This window comes from Corvus cornix, chromosome 4, assembly GCF_000738735.6.
Source record: "Corvus cornix cornix isolate S_Up_H32 chromosome 4, ASM73873v5, whole genome shotgun sequence".
Taxonomy (NCBI): domain Eukaryota; kingdom Metazoa; phylum Chordata; class Aves; order Passeriformes; family Corvidae; genus Corvus; species Corvus cornix.
Genome location: NC_046334.1, coordinates 64,585,114 through 64,598,101, shown reverse-complemented (window position 1 = coordinate 64,598,101; position 12,988 = coordinate 64,585,114). Strand labels below are relative to the sequence as shown.

General features: G+C 36.2%; 1 protein-coding gene across 1 annotated transcript in view; it reads left to right on the top strand.

The window, feature by feature from the left end:
* Window positions 1-12,988, top strand: part of CFAP99 (cilia and flagella associated protein 99) — a 51,562-nt gene that overhangs the window by 3,557 nt on the left and 35,017 nt on the right. Inside the window, exons 3-4 of the mRNA XM_010402025.4 lie at window positions 10,350-10,494; window positions 12,498-12,592. Coding sequence (XP_010400327.3) covers window positions 10,350-10,494; window positions 12,498-12,592 — 240 coding nt within the window. The remainder of the gene's footprint in view (window positions 1-10,349; window positions 10,495-12,497; window positions 12,593-12,988) is intronic.

The window sequence follows — 12,988 nt, the reverse complement described above, 5'->3', positions numbered from 1 at the left end:
GTCACCCTGACTTGTGCTGAGGCAGCTAGTGCATTGAATCAGCTTTAGCAAATCACTAAGGGAAGACAGTAATATTGTTTAGATTGCTATTGTGTGCCATGTGTTATCAAATGGCATTGTTGGAGGCCTGATTCCACACTGCCATGTAGCTCCAGTGCTCATTTCCAGCTCTGACAATAAGGTATAAACCACTGCTATTCCAGTTAGGTAGTCTTTTGTATTGATTTTGCATAAATACAAATGACTACAAGAATATAAAATCTTCACACTGTGGAGGTGTGATATGAAAGCCAGGGCCTGAGCAGTGGCTCCACACCCATTCCCTGGGTGCTTGCCTTCTGAAACAGTTGCTACTCAGACCCCTATTTTCCATCCCTGCCCTCCTGCCTTGTAGTACTGGCATAACTCTTTGTGTATTCATATCCTGAATTACATCGAGGGACTGATCCAGTTTCAAAATAATCATTTTTCACTGGGCAGAGAGCAGGTAAATTCAGCTACCACTGCTGCCAAAATAAATACCTATTAAAATGAGTCTTCAGATCATTGTTCTTCTCAGCCCAGGAAAGGTGATACAAAGAAAAAAGAAGCAGTAACTCCATTAGAGAAATATGAAACTGAAGTTTCATAATAAACCCTTTCAGAAGGGGAAGGACAGGAAGGATAGCTGAGGCCAAAGGCCAAAATCTTTCTCTGGGCTAATTTCAGGTCACTTACTACATAGGATTTATCAAAGAAAGTAAAAAGTATGATCTATGTTTATATAAAATTCAGTTTTGTTTCAGTACCCAATGGGTGATTAAAATTCATCATGAAAAATGAACTTCTTTCTTTTCTGTTTCATAAGAGGCATATGATCCTAAAAATATTGCAGCATTTTTGTACACGTGATTTCCAGGCTTGGTCACTTACCAATTAGCCAATATTAACTAACCCATGCAGAAACTTCTTCAGTTTGTATCCTGATTAACACCCTGGCTCTAAATCACAGACTAGATTCATGCCTGTTTGTCTCATGACAGCACCACGACAAATAGCAAACCTCATGTTGTCTACTGACCAGGGAAAAATCAGGAGAGTCAGATTCTAAGAGACCAAATCTAAGTCATTACAAGACACAGCTCTATATTTATTTATGTTCTGACTTAGGTATGCAGTATATCACATATTACAATCTTCTGTTCTATGAAACTCTTTTAATTGGTTAATAGTTTTCCATCCCCTTAAAGTTCAGTCAGATTCCAGTCATTGTTAACACTGTATGTTCAATTCCTAATGTATATCTTTATTGTATTTGGATAGTTTAGAGTCTTTATGTCTTCTAATGTGATATCTGAGGTGTCTTGTTTAGTTCTTTCATAACTTGTTGATGACGTCCATAAAATATCCTCCTTAGCCTATTGTTCACCTGACTGGGGATGTTCCTGGTGAAACCAACAATTTTGGGCTATATTATTTCCCTCAAAATAAAAACACAGTACATACAAGTCATTCCAGAACATGTTCAAGAGAGTTCAGCACCCCAGTAGGGCTGCAGGAGCCACTGTGATGCCAGTCTTGTCAAGTGCCACATCCTCAAAATAAGTACCTCTGACAGCCACACATGGTCACCTGAACTGCAAGGAGCCAAAGACACTTTGCAGAGCAAAACCTCTGTCAGAATAAAGTAGATTTTAAGAGCAATATATGTAGGAACTGATTGAAATTAAACAAAATTATTTCTTTGGAAATCTAATAAAGGAAATGAGACGATGGGCTTCCTTGGCTGATCAGGAATGGGGAAGGCATCAGTAAAGAGTAAGAAACTAAAGGCAGAATGGAACTGAGTTGTGAAGCATCTTGACAGGCAGCTTCAGTTTTATGTGCTAGAATCAACTGTGAGATGGTAGGTGGAGTAAGTGGGTCAAATCAATGGACTAGCAGGATGAACTCAACAGTAGCATTCCAGATGGTTGATTTACTAAAATGGGATTAGTTAAACCCACAAGAGACACTTACTTCAATAAAGTATAAAATTCTGAGATACTACCTTAGATTTTTTAGCTATGAAGTGATAGCAAAATACTATTTGAAACATTTTGTTCAAAAGGAGCGAAAATGTGCACATAAACTGGTGATGTTATCCTGGAGAGTAATCTGCATGAAAAATGACCTCTGGAGTTATGGGCTTGACAGACAGGCAGGGTGGCAATAGAACCAATAATTGAGGAAAGAAGTAGCATGAGAGTGCTGAAGTTTTGTCTTCGCATTATTGAAATTAAACTGACAACAACGACAAGGAAGTGTCACAGAGAGAGGCCAGCATCCTAGACTGAAGTTTATAAAAGGTTCTTATTTGTGTACATGATAAATGGGAATATGTTATGAAAGGAAGTTGGATGCAGTCCTGTGGGAGGGAGTCTGGAAGGTGCAACCTCTCTTGATCCAAATATCCCTGTCAGCCATTTATGAGTGGCATAAGACCATTCTTGTGGGAATCCTTGCAAATTAAAGCAGTAAAAATAGCTGGTGAACCGAGGCATAAGAAAAGAAGTGGAAGTGGGCAAACAATTTCATTTTAAAATGAAGGGCTTTGCAATATGAATGTATAAAAAAAAGAAAGAAGCATGAAATAAATCGGGTTGAAGCCATCAGGTTGAAAATATACTTGCTTTGCAAATGATGGTAAGAAGGAATTCATAGATTTCCATATTAGATCTTTTACTAAGTATACAATCAGTCATTGTTGAATATTCTGGTCAAAATCTGACAGGTTTTTTTTTGTTTCACTGTGCTACTGCAAAAATGACATAGTTCAGAGCATAGTCAATCTTCAGCAAGATTTTATTTTTAATTTCTAGATGCGCATAAGGTTACGTAAATAATTAAAACAAAAGTCAAAATACATGATTATGTGAAATAGTATATTTTGGTATTTCATAAAGGCTGTGTAGAATTCTTTTTATGTTGAGAGTACACAATGGCTGTACAGTAGAGGTTTGGAATACTCTGGTAGCCAAATATTGGATGGATGGCAAAGAAAGATAAACTGAGTTCTGTTCTATGCTCATCTTTCTATCTCTGTCCTTTTTCTTGCCCTCAAATTTACTTGCCCGGGTCTCTTTATTTAACCTGTCCCAGTTCCATCTCTTCAAGTGGTTGATTCCATTACTATTGTCACTGTGCAGCAAGTCCCACTCACCTCTTTGGTCTCGTTCTGCTCACCTCAAAGTTCTTGCACATTCAGTTCCAATCTCTACTGTACCTAAATCAAATGAGAAATCTCTCTCTCTCTTCAAACTGAAGCCTACAAGAGGCAGATGCCACAGAGAAGAAAAGGTGAGACAGGCTGTCTTGTATCAGTTCGAGCTCCCAGACTGACCCAGCATGGCTTGTCCCAGGCTCACCCCGTATTGTAGTGAAAGCTCTGCTTGCCCTGGGCTGGGCATGGCAAGGGCAAACAGAATGCAGCTTACTGCTACAGTTTAAATTCACACAAAATACATGCAAATGGCTATTTTTCATTTGGCAAAATGTGCATGGATTTTCTTAAGAAAACCAGAAGCCAAAATTTGTTGACCTCTGCTGTGACTGCTGACCTCTGTATGCCGCTTTGAAAATACATCCCAAGCTCTTTTCCTGCATTTGGTTAGAAACTACTTAATATTTCCAAATTGTTAGGTAAAAACCTGAAAATTTGACAACTTCCTGTCAAAAATCAGTTACATGTATGACACCATGTGAGCTGCTCTCAATTTGTTCCTCTCAGATAACATGGGAGGTTATCCAGAAACTTCAGCAGAAGCAGAATCAATCTCTTGATTATTATTTTAACTTCTTAATGCATCTTTATAATTTTATTCAAATATCAGTGTTCGACCTGAGCATATTCTCTCAGTGTAGGAAATCTTGTTTCAAGCTTTTAGACAGAAATCCCCTTGAAAAACATTTGGCTGCACAGTCTGCTTCCGAGTATATTCCAGAGGAACTGCCCAAAGTCAGACGCATTACCCTGTACGTACCTTGGTGTACATGAGATAAGTAGTCTGCCATCTTTATTTGTAGGAAATGATGGCATTAGATACTGCTCTCCAGAGGTATGGTTTCTCCTAGCTGTATGTGGGATTTAGCTTTACACAGCCCATTTACAGCAGGTATGGCTGCACTTCTAATCCCTGTGTGCTGCTTTGAAAAAGCACCCATCTTTCCCTGCATTTTTGTAATTGAGGTAGATAAAGCAGATACCACATCAAATAACCACTGGGATACATTTTTCACTTGTTGCAGCTTGCAACCACTCAGTGTTTCAATATACAAATAGGTGATCAGAAAATTAGTGCTAAAGGAAAAGAAAGTGATGTTAAAGAAAGGTAAACTATTACTGTGACAGTAGTTCAGGTCTGTCTGAACCACTGTGTGTATAAAGATAGAATGTTTTTTGGTGTGGTGGAAATGTATAAACAAACTGCTGAGTGCCAGGTAGTTGTCAGTGTTTAAAACCAAGGTGTCAAGAGAGAGCATAATCTCTACAAGGGCACTCAGGAAGCAAGAAAGACATGTTCCAATCTCAGTTCCTATCTTCCAACTCCTAGTTTATACTTCTGTATAAAAGTGGAGTTAGGAAAACTCACTCATTATTAGCCTCTTGTTTTTAGAGAAAGATGAAATAGAGAAGGATTTTTAATTATTGAATAATGGGAGATGAATAACTCAGTTTCCTCTAATTAGAATGTTATGATCAATATCAGTCTAGAGGTGTTAAACTCCATACATTTTGTTTCTGCTACATGTAAACTTTACATCATAAAAGGAATTTCTGTTTATTGTTCTCAGTGAATGATCAGACTTTATTTTCTTCCAGGAAGAAAACTACACTTTGAGTCGTAATTTAGTTTTTACAGTCTTCATGTTTATTTTATTGTAATTTACAATGTTTATAAAATAATATTGGACTTGTTTTTCACTATAACAACTATAAATAACTATAAATAAAACTATAGATTCATTAGCATATGATGGATGATTCCTAATTGCAACAAACAAGCCCTCACCTTCAATCACGAAGAATCATTATTCCCTCAAACCACATAAAATCAAGTAAGTCCAGTTAAATTTTTTTGCTTCAATATTGTGACTTGTTGCTATTAAAACAGAATTCAATTTTAATTGTCCTGAATAACACGTTAACTTAAAATAATTCCTAAGTCTGTCTCAGATCTTTAAATTATTATATATCCACATTCAAATTTACATCTGTTCCTGTTGTTCTTCATTTGAATGGCCAGATTACTTCTCCTTGTTTATCTTCCTAAATGCTTTTTAATACTCCTTTTATCAGACTGATGCCATCCAGATAATATCTTCATTCTTGTGTACTAAACCCCCTTCTTTTTATTAAGCATTCTTCACCTAAATCTGTCAAAAATTATCTATATCCAAAGTGATCTTTCATCCAGTGCATGTTGTACATAAGGATATCATTTCATCAGACCATTTCTAGAAATGGACTGCATCTGTTCATTTTGAAAAAAGATTACATTTTTTACCTAACTGAAGCATCCTGAGTATTGTTCTTCCTTTTGACTGTTAGAATCAAGCTTTTGCTATGATAACAAGAGACAGATTTTAACACAGGAGTTATCATGCAATGTTTGTGCCTTTCTCTATGCAAATAACTCACTTTATTTTCAGTGGAATCATCTGCTTCAATTAGAGTTGCAGGATCAGACCCATCATATTGACCTTCCTACATACATCCCAGCTACAGAAAAGCTTATTTCTGTAAAACCAGAACTGCCACCCCAATTCACTGTTCTCCTTTATCCTTCTCATGTTGACAGCAAGATAAGCCTGTTTATGAGCTTCCCATTTCACAAGAACATGGTGTGATTTGGCACAACTCTTCATAGTTCTCATTTGTGCTGGTTCAGCTGTGTCTCACACATGCCCACTCAACTAATTTTACTCAATTGTGAGTAAAATCCCCAAATGTCAAAAGTCAGAGATTTAGTTTTAAATGTGAAGACAATGTAATGCAAGAATGATAGCTTTGGTGAACAAAAATCCTATTAAATTATAGAAGTATAATTTGTATTATTAGTTACTGACATAAATGCAGATTAGGATTTTCTAAGGAAATGATGGAATCTGAGTTTTCTGTAGTGTTCTGGGATTTAATATTAAGTACAAGGGAAAATAATGTTAACTGTACCTCTTAGTACAGCATTGGTCAGCACTGTCTGCTGAAGATGAAAAACACTAGCTTGTGACTGCAACATAGACTGTGAATAGTAGAAGCAGGATATTTTCCTACTTATATCCAAAGATCCCAGGGGTTTTTTCCCACTGACTTCAGAAAGAAAGAAGACTGGGTTCTGGTGACTGATTCAAACCCTGGTGACGTCAGTAGGAATATTTTCTTTCATTTTCACAGCATTTTGATTAGACCCTTGGAGAGGACTAGCACTGATATCTGTAGCACTCTAAACTAATCAGACTGTATCTTCAAAATGTGCACATTCTGCCTAGAAGACAAGTTCACTACACACTATTGCACAGTTCTCTCAGGAGGTGAAAGCTATTTTATCTTTTCATCAAATATTATCTTCTTTCTAAAATGTTTGTTTCACCTAAACTATACCCTTAGCCTGAGAAGTCTCAAACAGAGCATGGCTGATACAGCTTTCCTTTTTTCTCTCCAGAGAGAAGAGCTTTTCCTTCTCTCCTTTTTTGATCTCTCTGCCCCCTTCAAACAGGTCCCACTGTAACCAACCTTATTACGATACCCTCACGGTGGCAAAGCTTGTCTTTTGCAGATATTTCTCCATTTAATTCATGCTATTTCTTGTACTAACCCATGTTGGAAGTTGTTTGTGTTCAAAGCCCTTCTTACACAGTCTCTTCTTGAGAAAACTTGACTGATTTCCAGCTACAGCTGTGAGTCAGAGAGCAGGAAAAATTGTCCATGGAAGCAGGCTACAGGTATTAGGGTTTTCCCAAAAGGGGGAGGTAACACCAATCAGCACATTTTTTTCGCTGGGATCATTCAGGATTAATTCAGGCAGAATCATTTTTTTTACAACTTAAAGACTTAATAATCAGAAAAAGCTGAAATTCAATGCCATAGAGAGAACACTGTTAGATATTTGTATCTGTTCAAGGTCTGTTTTGTCTTCTGATATTTTTAATATTCAATGTAACAGAAGATGATCACTACCTGTGTTACATTCACCCAAAATAATCTGGCCTTCCTTATGTTGAAGGGCTCACACATACTTGCAAACTTAGCTAACTGCTAGTTGTTCCAGAGAAATATGTGATTAAAGTATACTTGAAAAGGTAAAAAGTTGCTCTGATGGACAGAATAAATGCTCACAAATTAGTGAGCATTTATTAATTCTTGTTGGTACCAATGCATTAGTGTGTTGCCTGGGGCAAATCTCTTACTTGCTCCATGCCATAATTCCTGCATGTACAAAATTATATTAGCCAAAAGGAATTTCATTAAATACAATAAATGCTAGTAAAGTGTTTTGAAAACCTCATACAAAAGGTGATATAAACATACAATCTGTCATACCGTAACATTTCAGGATCACTTGACCCACTCTGAAATACATCTCACTGACGTGAAGCGCAGCACAAAGCCCCACAGAAAGAATGCATTTAGGAATTAGTGCTAGAAATTACACCTATCCAACATGTTACTTTTCCAAAACTTTTATTATTTCAGATATACTGATAAACTGTAAATATCCTTGATGAAATTTGTAGAGGACACAGTGCACTTTCTATGCAGAGAGTATCCTAACTGTTTAAAAGCACTGGCTCGGGCTTGATTCACTAGATTATCTGCAGGGCTTAAACAACAACTGGCTCACCTTTGGGATTTCCCATCCAAGTGCTCCTCCTGCCCAGTCTTGTTTAGTTGATTGAGTAGTGATATCACTTCCTTAGGTGGTGACACAGCTGCAGGCTGCTCAACTATTCTTGTTTTGTACATGTAGAAACAGAACATTAGTACCTTCTGTGGCTGATTATGTTTCATGACAAGACTTTTGGCCTGTGGTCCCCAGAACTGCCCATCAGTACTGATGTTGTGAGGCACAGCTGTTCCCAGGCTGCACTTCTTGTCACCCTGTTGCTTGTCTCAAGGCCATGTAGTGGTTATGTACATTCTTGCTCAAGGTGTAAGCAAGATCAAGAACTTCTGTGTTCATCCTAACACTTTTCACTGACTTGTTAACTCAGAGCAGTAAAAGTAGAGTAAATGTAGGCAGGCAATTACATTTTTATGCCGTAGTCTCTATCGTATAGCAGATGATTTGGGCACAAATCATCTGCTATACAATAGAGACTACGGCATAAAAATGGTGTTCTGTTTTCACCTGTTTATCTACTTTTGGTCACCTCTCCAAAGTACATTTGAAAAGCACAGGTTTGCCATAGCACTTTGTATCAAAGTACACAGAATATGAATGCAAAGATTCTAATCGAATAAAGATCTTGAAAACAACTGAAATTTTAGCTTTCTAGCAGAGATAGTTGAGAGAGTTTTTGTTAGGCTTATTTCCAAGAGGCTTGGCCAGTTTTACGATGGACTTTCTGTTTATTACCAGAGTTACTACGTTCTGCAGTTTCTCCATGAACAATGCCATTTGCTCAAGGAGAGCAATTGTTTTAGATTGAAAACATCACAATCCTGCTTTCACTGGAACGACATCCTCTCTCACCTTGCCATTCAGTTATTTAGGTTTGCTTTTGCCTTTTGTGGTGAATTCTTAGAGATCTCATATCAAATATGAGATATAGATATATTTAATCATTCAGTGGGGGCTTACATTTCTGGATTTTCTTTGTTAGTTTTATGAAAGAACTTCCATAAATCTTCATCTATAAAAGGTATATTTGGAATTAACTTTGTGCCTCATAAAAACCCTCTGTGCTTAGCAAGATGGAGTCCATATTTCCCTTTTTCTTTTTTTTTTTTTTCATATTTTAAGATTTTTTTCATTCTTTTTCCTCATTTCTCCTGGTGATAATGCACAAATTAGAAGGAATGAAACCTGGGTTTTGAGCAGGAGTAGTGAAAAAAATTTATGCTTGCTCTGAATGACAACCTGAGAAAATACACTTCAAATTCTTCTGCATAATTTTTTACATTTAAATACTAGAATGGCAATTTTAAAGTTTTGCCTTGTATTTGCTCAATCTCAAAGCCCTGTATACTGTCACACATCAGAAAACTCACAGAGTTCCATTCAGCAGCCTCTAATAATACCCATAAACTAGAAATTAATCACATTAGGGAAATAAAGCAATCGAGAGGGTAGAAGACAGCCTACTGGGCAAGGTGAACGTCTCATCTGATATATTATTGCAGTTCAGTTGTTCCCACACCTCAGAGCTCTGGGAGAGATCATACATCAAATGTGGACTACATGTTTTCAGAAGATGCACTTAGCCTTTTTTCTTGGCTTCTTGTCTAACCTCCTTAAATTGAAGGATCATTATTGTTTGTCATTTTCTCATAGCTCAGCTGGCCATATCTCATTCATGTAATAACAAACTGTTCTGGGCCTCAGATTTTATTGCAATGTTTAAAGGTGGTTCATACTAGGAGTTTATCTCATATAGTAGCAGATATTCCATAGGTTATTTATTATGCTTGAAACTGTCTGTAAAGTTGAGGAACATTCAGACTTTTTAAAGGGATTATGGGATAGGACCCAAAAGGCACACAGTGAGCATCTGACTCTCCTGTTCTCTTGGGATACTGCATGAACATTACAAGTGACCAGGAGCATAACAGGATAAGAACCAGTGTGCATTAAAAAGAATCCTGGCGCTCACAGGTTTAGCTTAAATTAGTCATATTCTCCAAAGTTAGGTTTCAGTAGCTGATAAGAGTCTTTTCCATAGTCTCAGTCTGGCTTCTCCCCTCAGTTTAGTCTCCCTAAGTAGCATAGGCTTCACTGACAAAAAAGAGGTTTCCTGAGAGAACACCAAACTCTTACTGAAACTCTCTCATACTGTTGACTAAGTGAATCATTGCTCATAGCTCAGAGACTTCAGATTTTCTTTGCATCAACTGCTGACATTCACACATCAAGGTCTTTTAATTCAATGCATATGTCAGCAGATAAAATGAACACTTAACATTGGAGAAAGTTACATTTTACTTAACAAGGGCCATTAGTTTGCTAGGACTGCCCTTATTTGATAGCATTAGAAGGGCAGCAGCCCTGCCAAAGGCACTGCTGTTCATTGTTTATGTTTTCCAGTTACTTCAAAATGATTGTACTTTTTGTACACAACTAACATTTTCTTTCCAGAATACATTAATCATTATTAATTTTGTATCTCTACAGACTCTTAATGTGACAGAAGAAAAATTTGTATTGGATACACTAGAAGGATGCACAGAATATAAATCCATATTGGATGTAGTAGTCAATGCTTTTTATGCTCAGGATGGGAGATACTGCCCAATTTCTGAGCGTAATCTCTATTTAGGTAAGTTGTCTTTACAATACCAAATGTGTTTACCACAAAACTTCAAAAAATATCATTTTACTAGTGTAGGTCTTGGTATTATATTACATTGGAAGCATTGTCATTGTGCCTAGTGCAGTGTGAAGTACAGGACTTTTTCCAATGTCCTTATGATGTGAAGTCTAAAACCTGAAATTGTTATTTAGTCTGAACTCTTACAGGTGTTAACTGGAATTTTACCTAAGAAATCAGGTAAAACGCAGCTGGAAAATAGCATCCATGTCTGGAAGAAACATCTTGGAAGCTTAACTATCCGTTTAAAAAAGGTTCTTCAGTGATTTCCTTTTATTCTCTATGCAACCCAATACCTCTGCCATTCAGATACAAAACTGTGTAGCAAAGCTCTGTGTGCTGTGTTCCTCAGCACGTCTCACAGTATGCAGACACAATTGTCTCTATCCATACCTGCATTTCTTCATTACTGACTATCACAGTGACATAAGTAGACTTCTGTCTGTCTCGGGGAGTGAAGTCAGCTATTTTCATTTTATTAGTTACTTTGTTAGAATCAGTTATGATGTAACTATATATGATAGTATGAGCTAGTTAATTAGGGTAGTTACTACTCCCAAAGTTATTTCAAGTATTGAGAAGTATGTGAAAAATTAAGTTAAAAAATATTTTACACTATTTATTTAATATACACATGCTGAGGTTAATTTATTAAGTCCTTAAGTAGGGTGGAATCACAAATACCCCATCACTGGTTCTGTAAGTCAGATAAGTTCTGAATCTTTGTGGGTATATTTAAAAGTTAATTTAATTCAAAGCAGTTAAAAATACAAAGAAACTTATCGAATATAAATATGTCTACATTTTGTGTTTTAAAAGCTACTACATTTTATGGCAATTCTGGTTGCTTCTGTCACAACCTGAAAAAATACAGAAATCTAAATCAAACAACAAACAAAAGGGAACCTAAACTGTCAAGGATGAAATTATTAGTGTATTGAGTTTATTTTGAATGGTAATGCTTCATTGTCTTCATTTCTCCAGTGCCATGTTTTTCATTGTCTGGGGCACATAAATTATACCTTTAAGCTGAGTGTTGCTATAATTGGATTGTCAGGACTGGTCCACTCAAAAGCCTCCATTAATCACAGGCAGAGGGTAGGCACATAAAATTTTCCTTTATCAACAAGTTGAAAGTCTAAGGTCATTGGCTTACATTGTTTTAAGCTGCTTGTGATTCCCTTTGCCAAGCTGCAATGACACTTAAATGATCAAAGCTGCTTATAAAGGCTGTTGCTATGTGTGAGCAGATTTGAATTTAATAAAGCTTGTAGGAGATAAATGTATATTCTGCTAAGACTGCTTAAATACGTTGCTGTACTAAAGCACATCAGATTGAAGCCTAAAGATACACTGAGTTGGCTGCAGCACATTGGTCAGAATTTACTGATTTTACCATTACAGTTTGGTGACAGCTAAAACACTGCACTGTAAGTGAAGCTTGATTGATCAAAGTGAGTGTGGACAAATGAAAGCTGATACAGGAGCCCATGAACTCTACAGGTCTACTAAAATTTCACAGTACTGACTGTGCTTCTTCCTGTATCATAGAACAGAATCATAAATCCTCTAAGATCATTGAACTGTGTACTAGCCATAGAGGGTGCGTGTAAAACTTGATTTTATTCCAATTCAGAATAAAAACAAAGGTCACAACATTTTAGGCAAAATGGTCACTTGGAAAAAAAGCAAAATAAATACTAGAAATATTAAATTTTATGTTTAAATTTTTTGTTATCTCTAATGTTGTTATGTATGATAAACAATGAATTTGTAACAGAAGAGTAAGAGCTGTCCTCTCCAAAAACATTAATAGCAGAGTATGTTGAAAAATTCACTATCAAAATTGTTTAAAATTAAGGTAACAGCCTAAATCCTAGAGTATGTTGAGTATAGGGTATAGGTTTATTAGAACTGCCTGCTGCATTTTAAATGTATGTATCTTTTGATAGTTATCTGTTATCTAGCTACTTTTCAACTAGAAGAGATTGGTCTTCAGCACTTCAGCAGAATTGTGAAATCTTTGGACACTGCAAAAATGCAAAAGGTAACCAAAGTACAAAATTTTTTTTTTTAAATAATTATCTGTTCATTGTGTGTGATTAATCAGATGAGTTTTCTCAACTTTGAGAATAATTTACATGAAGAAATGAGTGTTATTTTCTGTTTAAATTCAGAAATTAAATTAGTATTTTGTTACCACAAAACCCTTCAATTTCTTTACTTACAGCATGATTTTCATATTCAGTCAAAGATCAATTTAAAATGTATTTTATATAATTTGAAAAGTTAGAATAATCACACAATTTATAGTTTGTCATTTACAGTTGTCCCTCTAAATGGCACAATCACTCTTGCCTCTACTCACAGTCTTTCTTTGACTTTAGACAGATTTTTTTCTATATGCAGTGAATCTATTGAAACTTGCAGTTCCTGCTGTTTA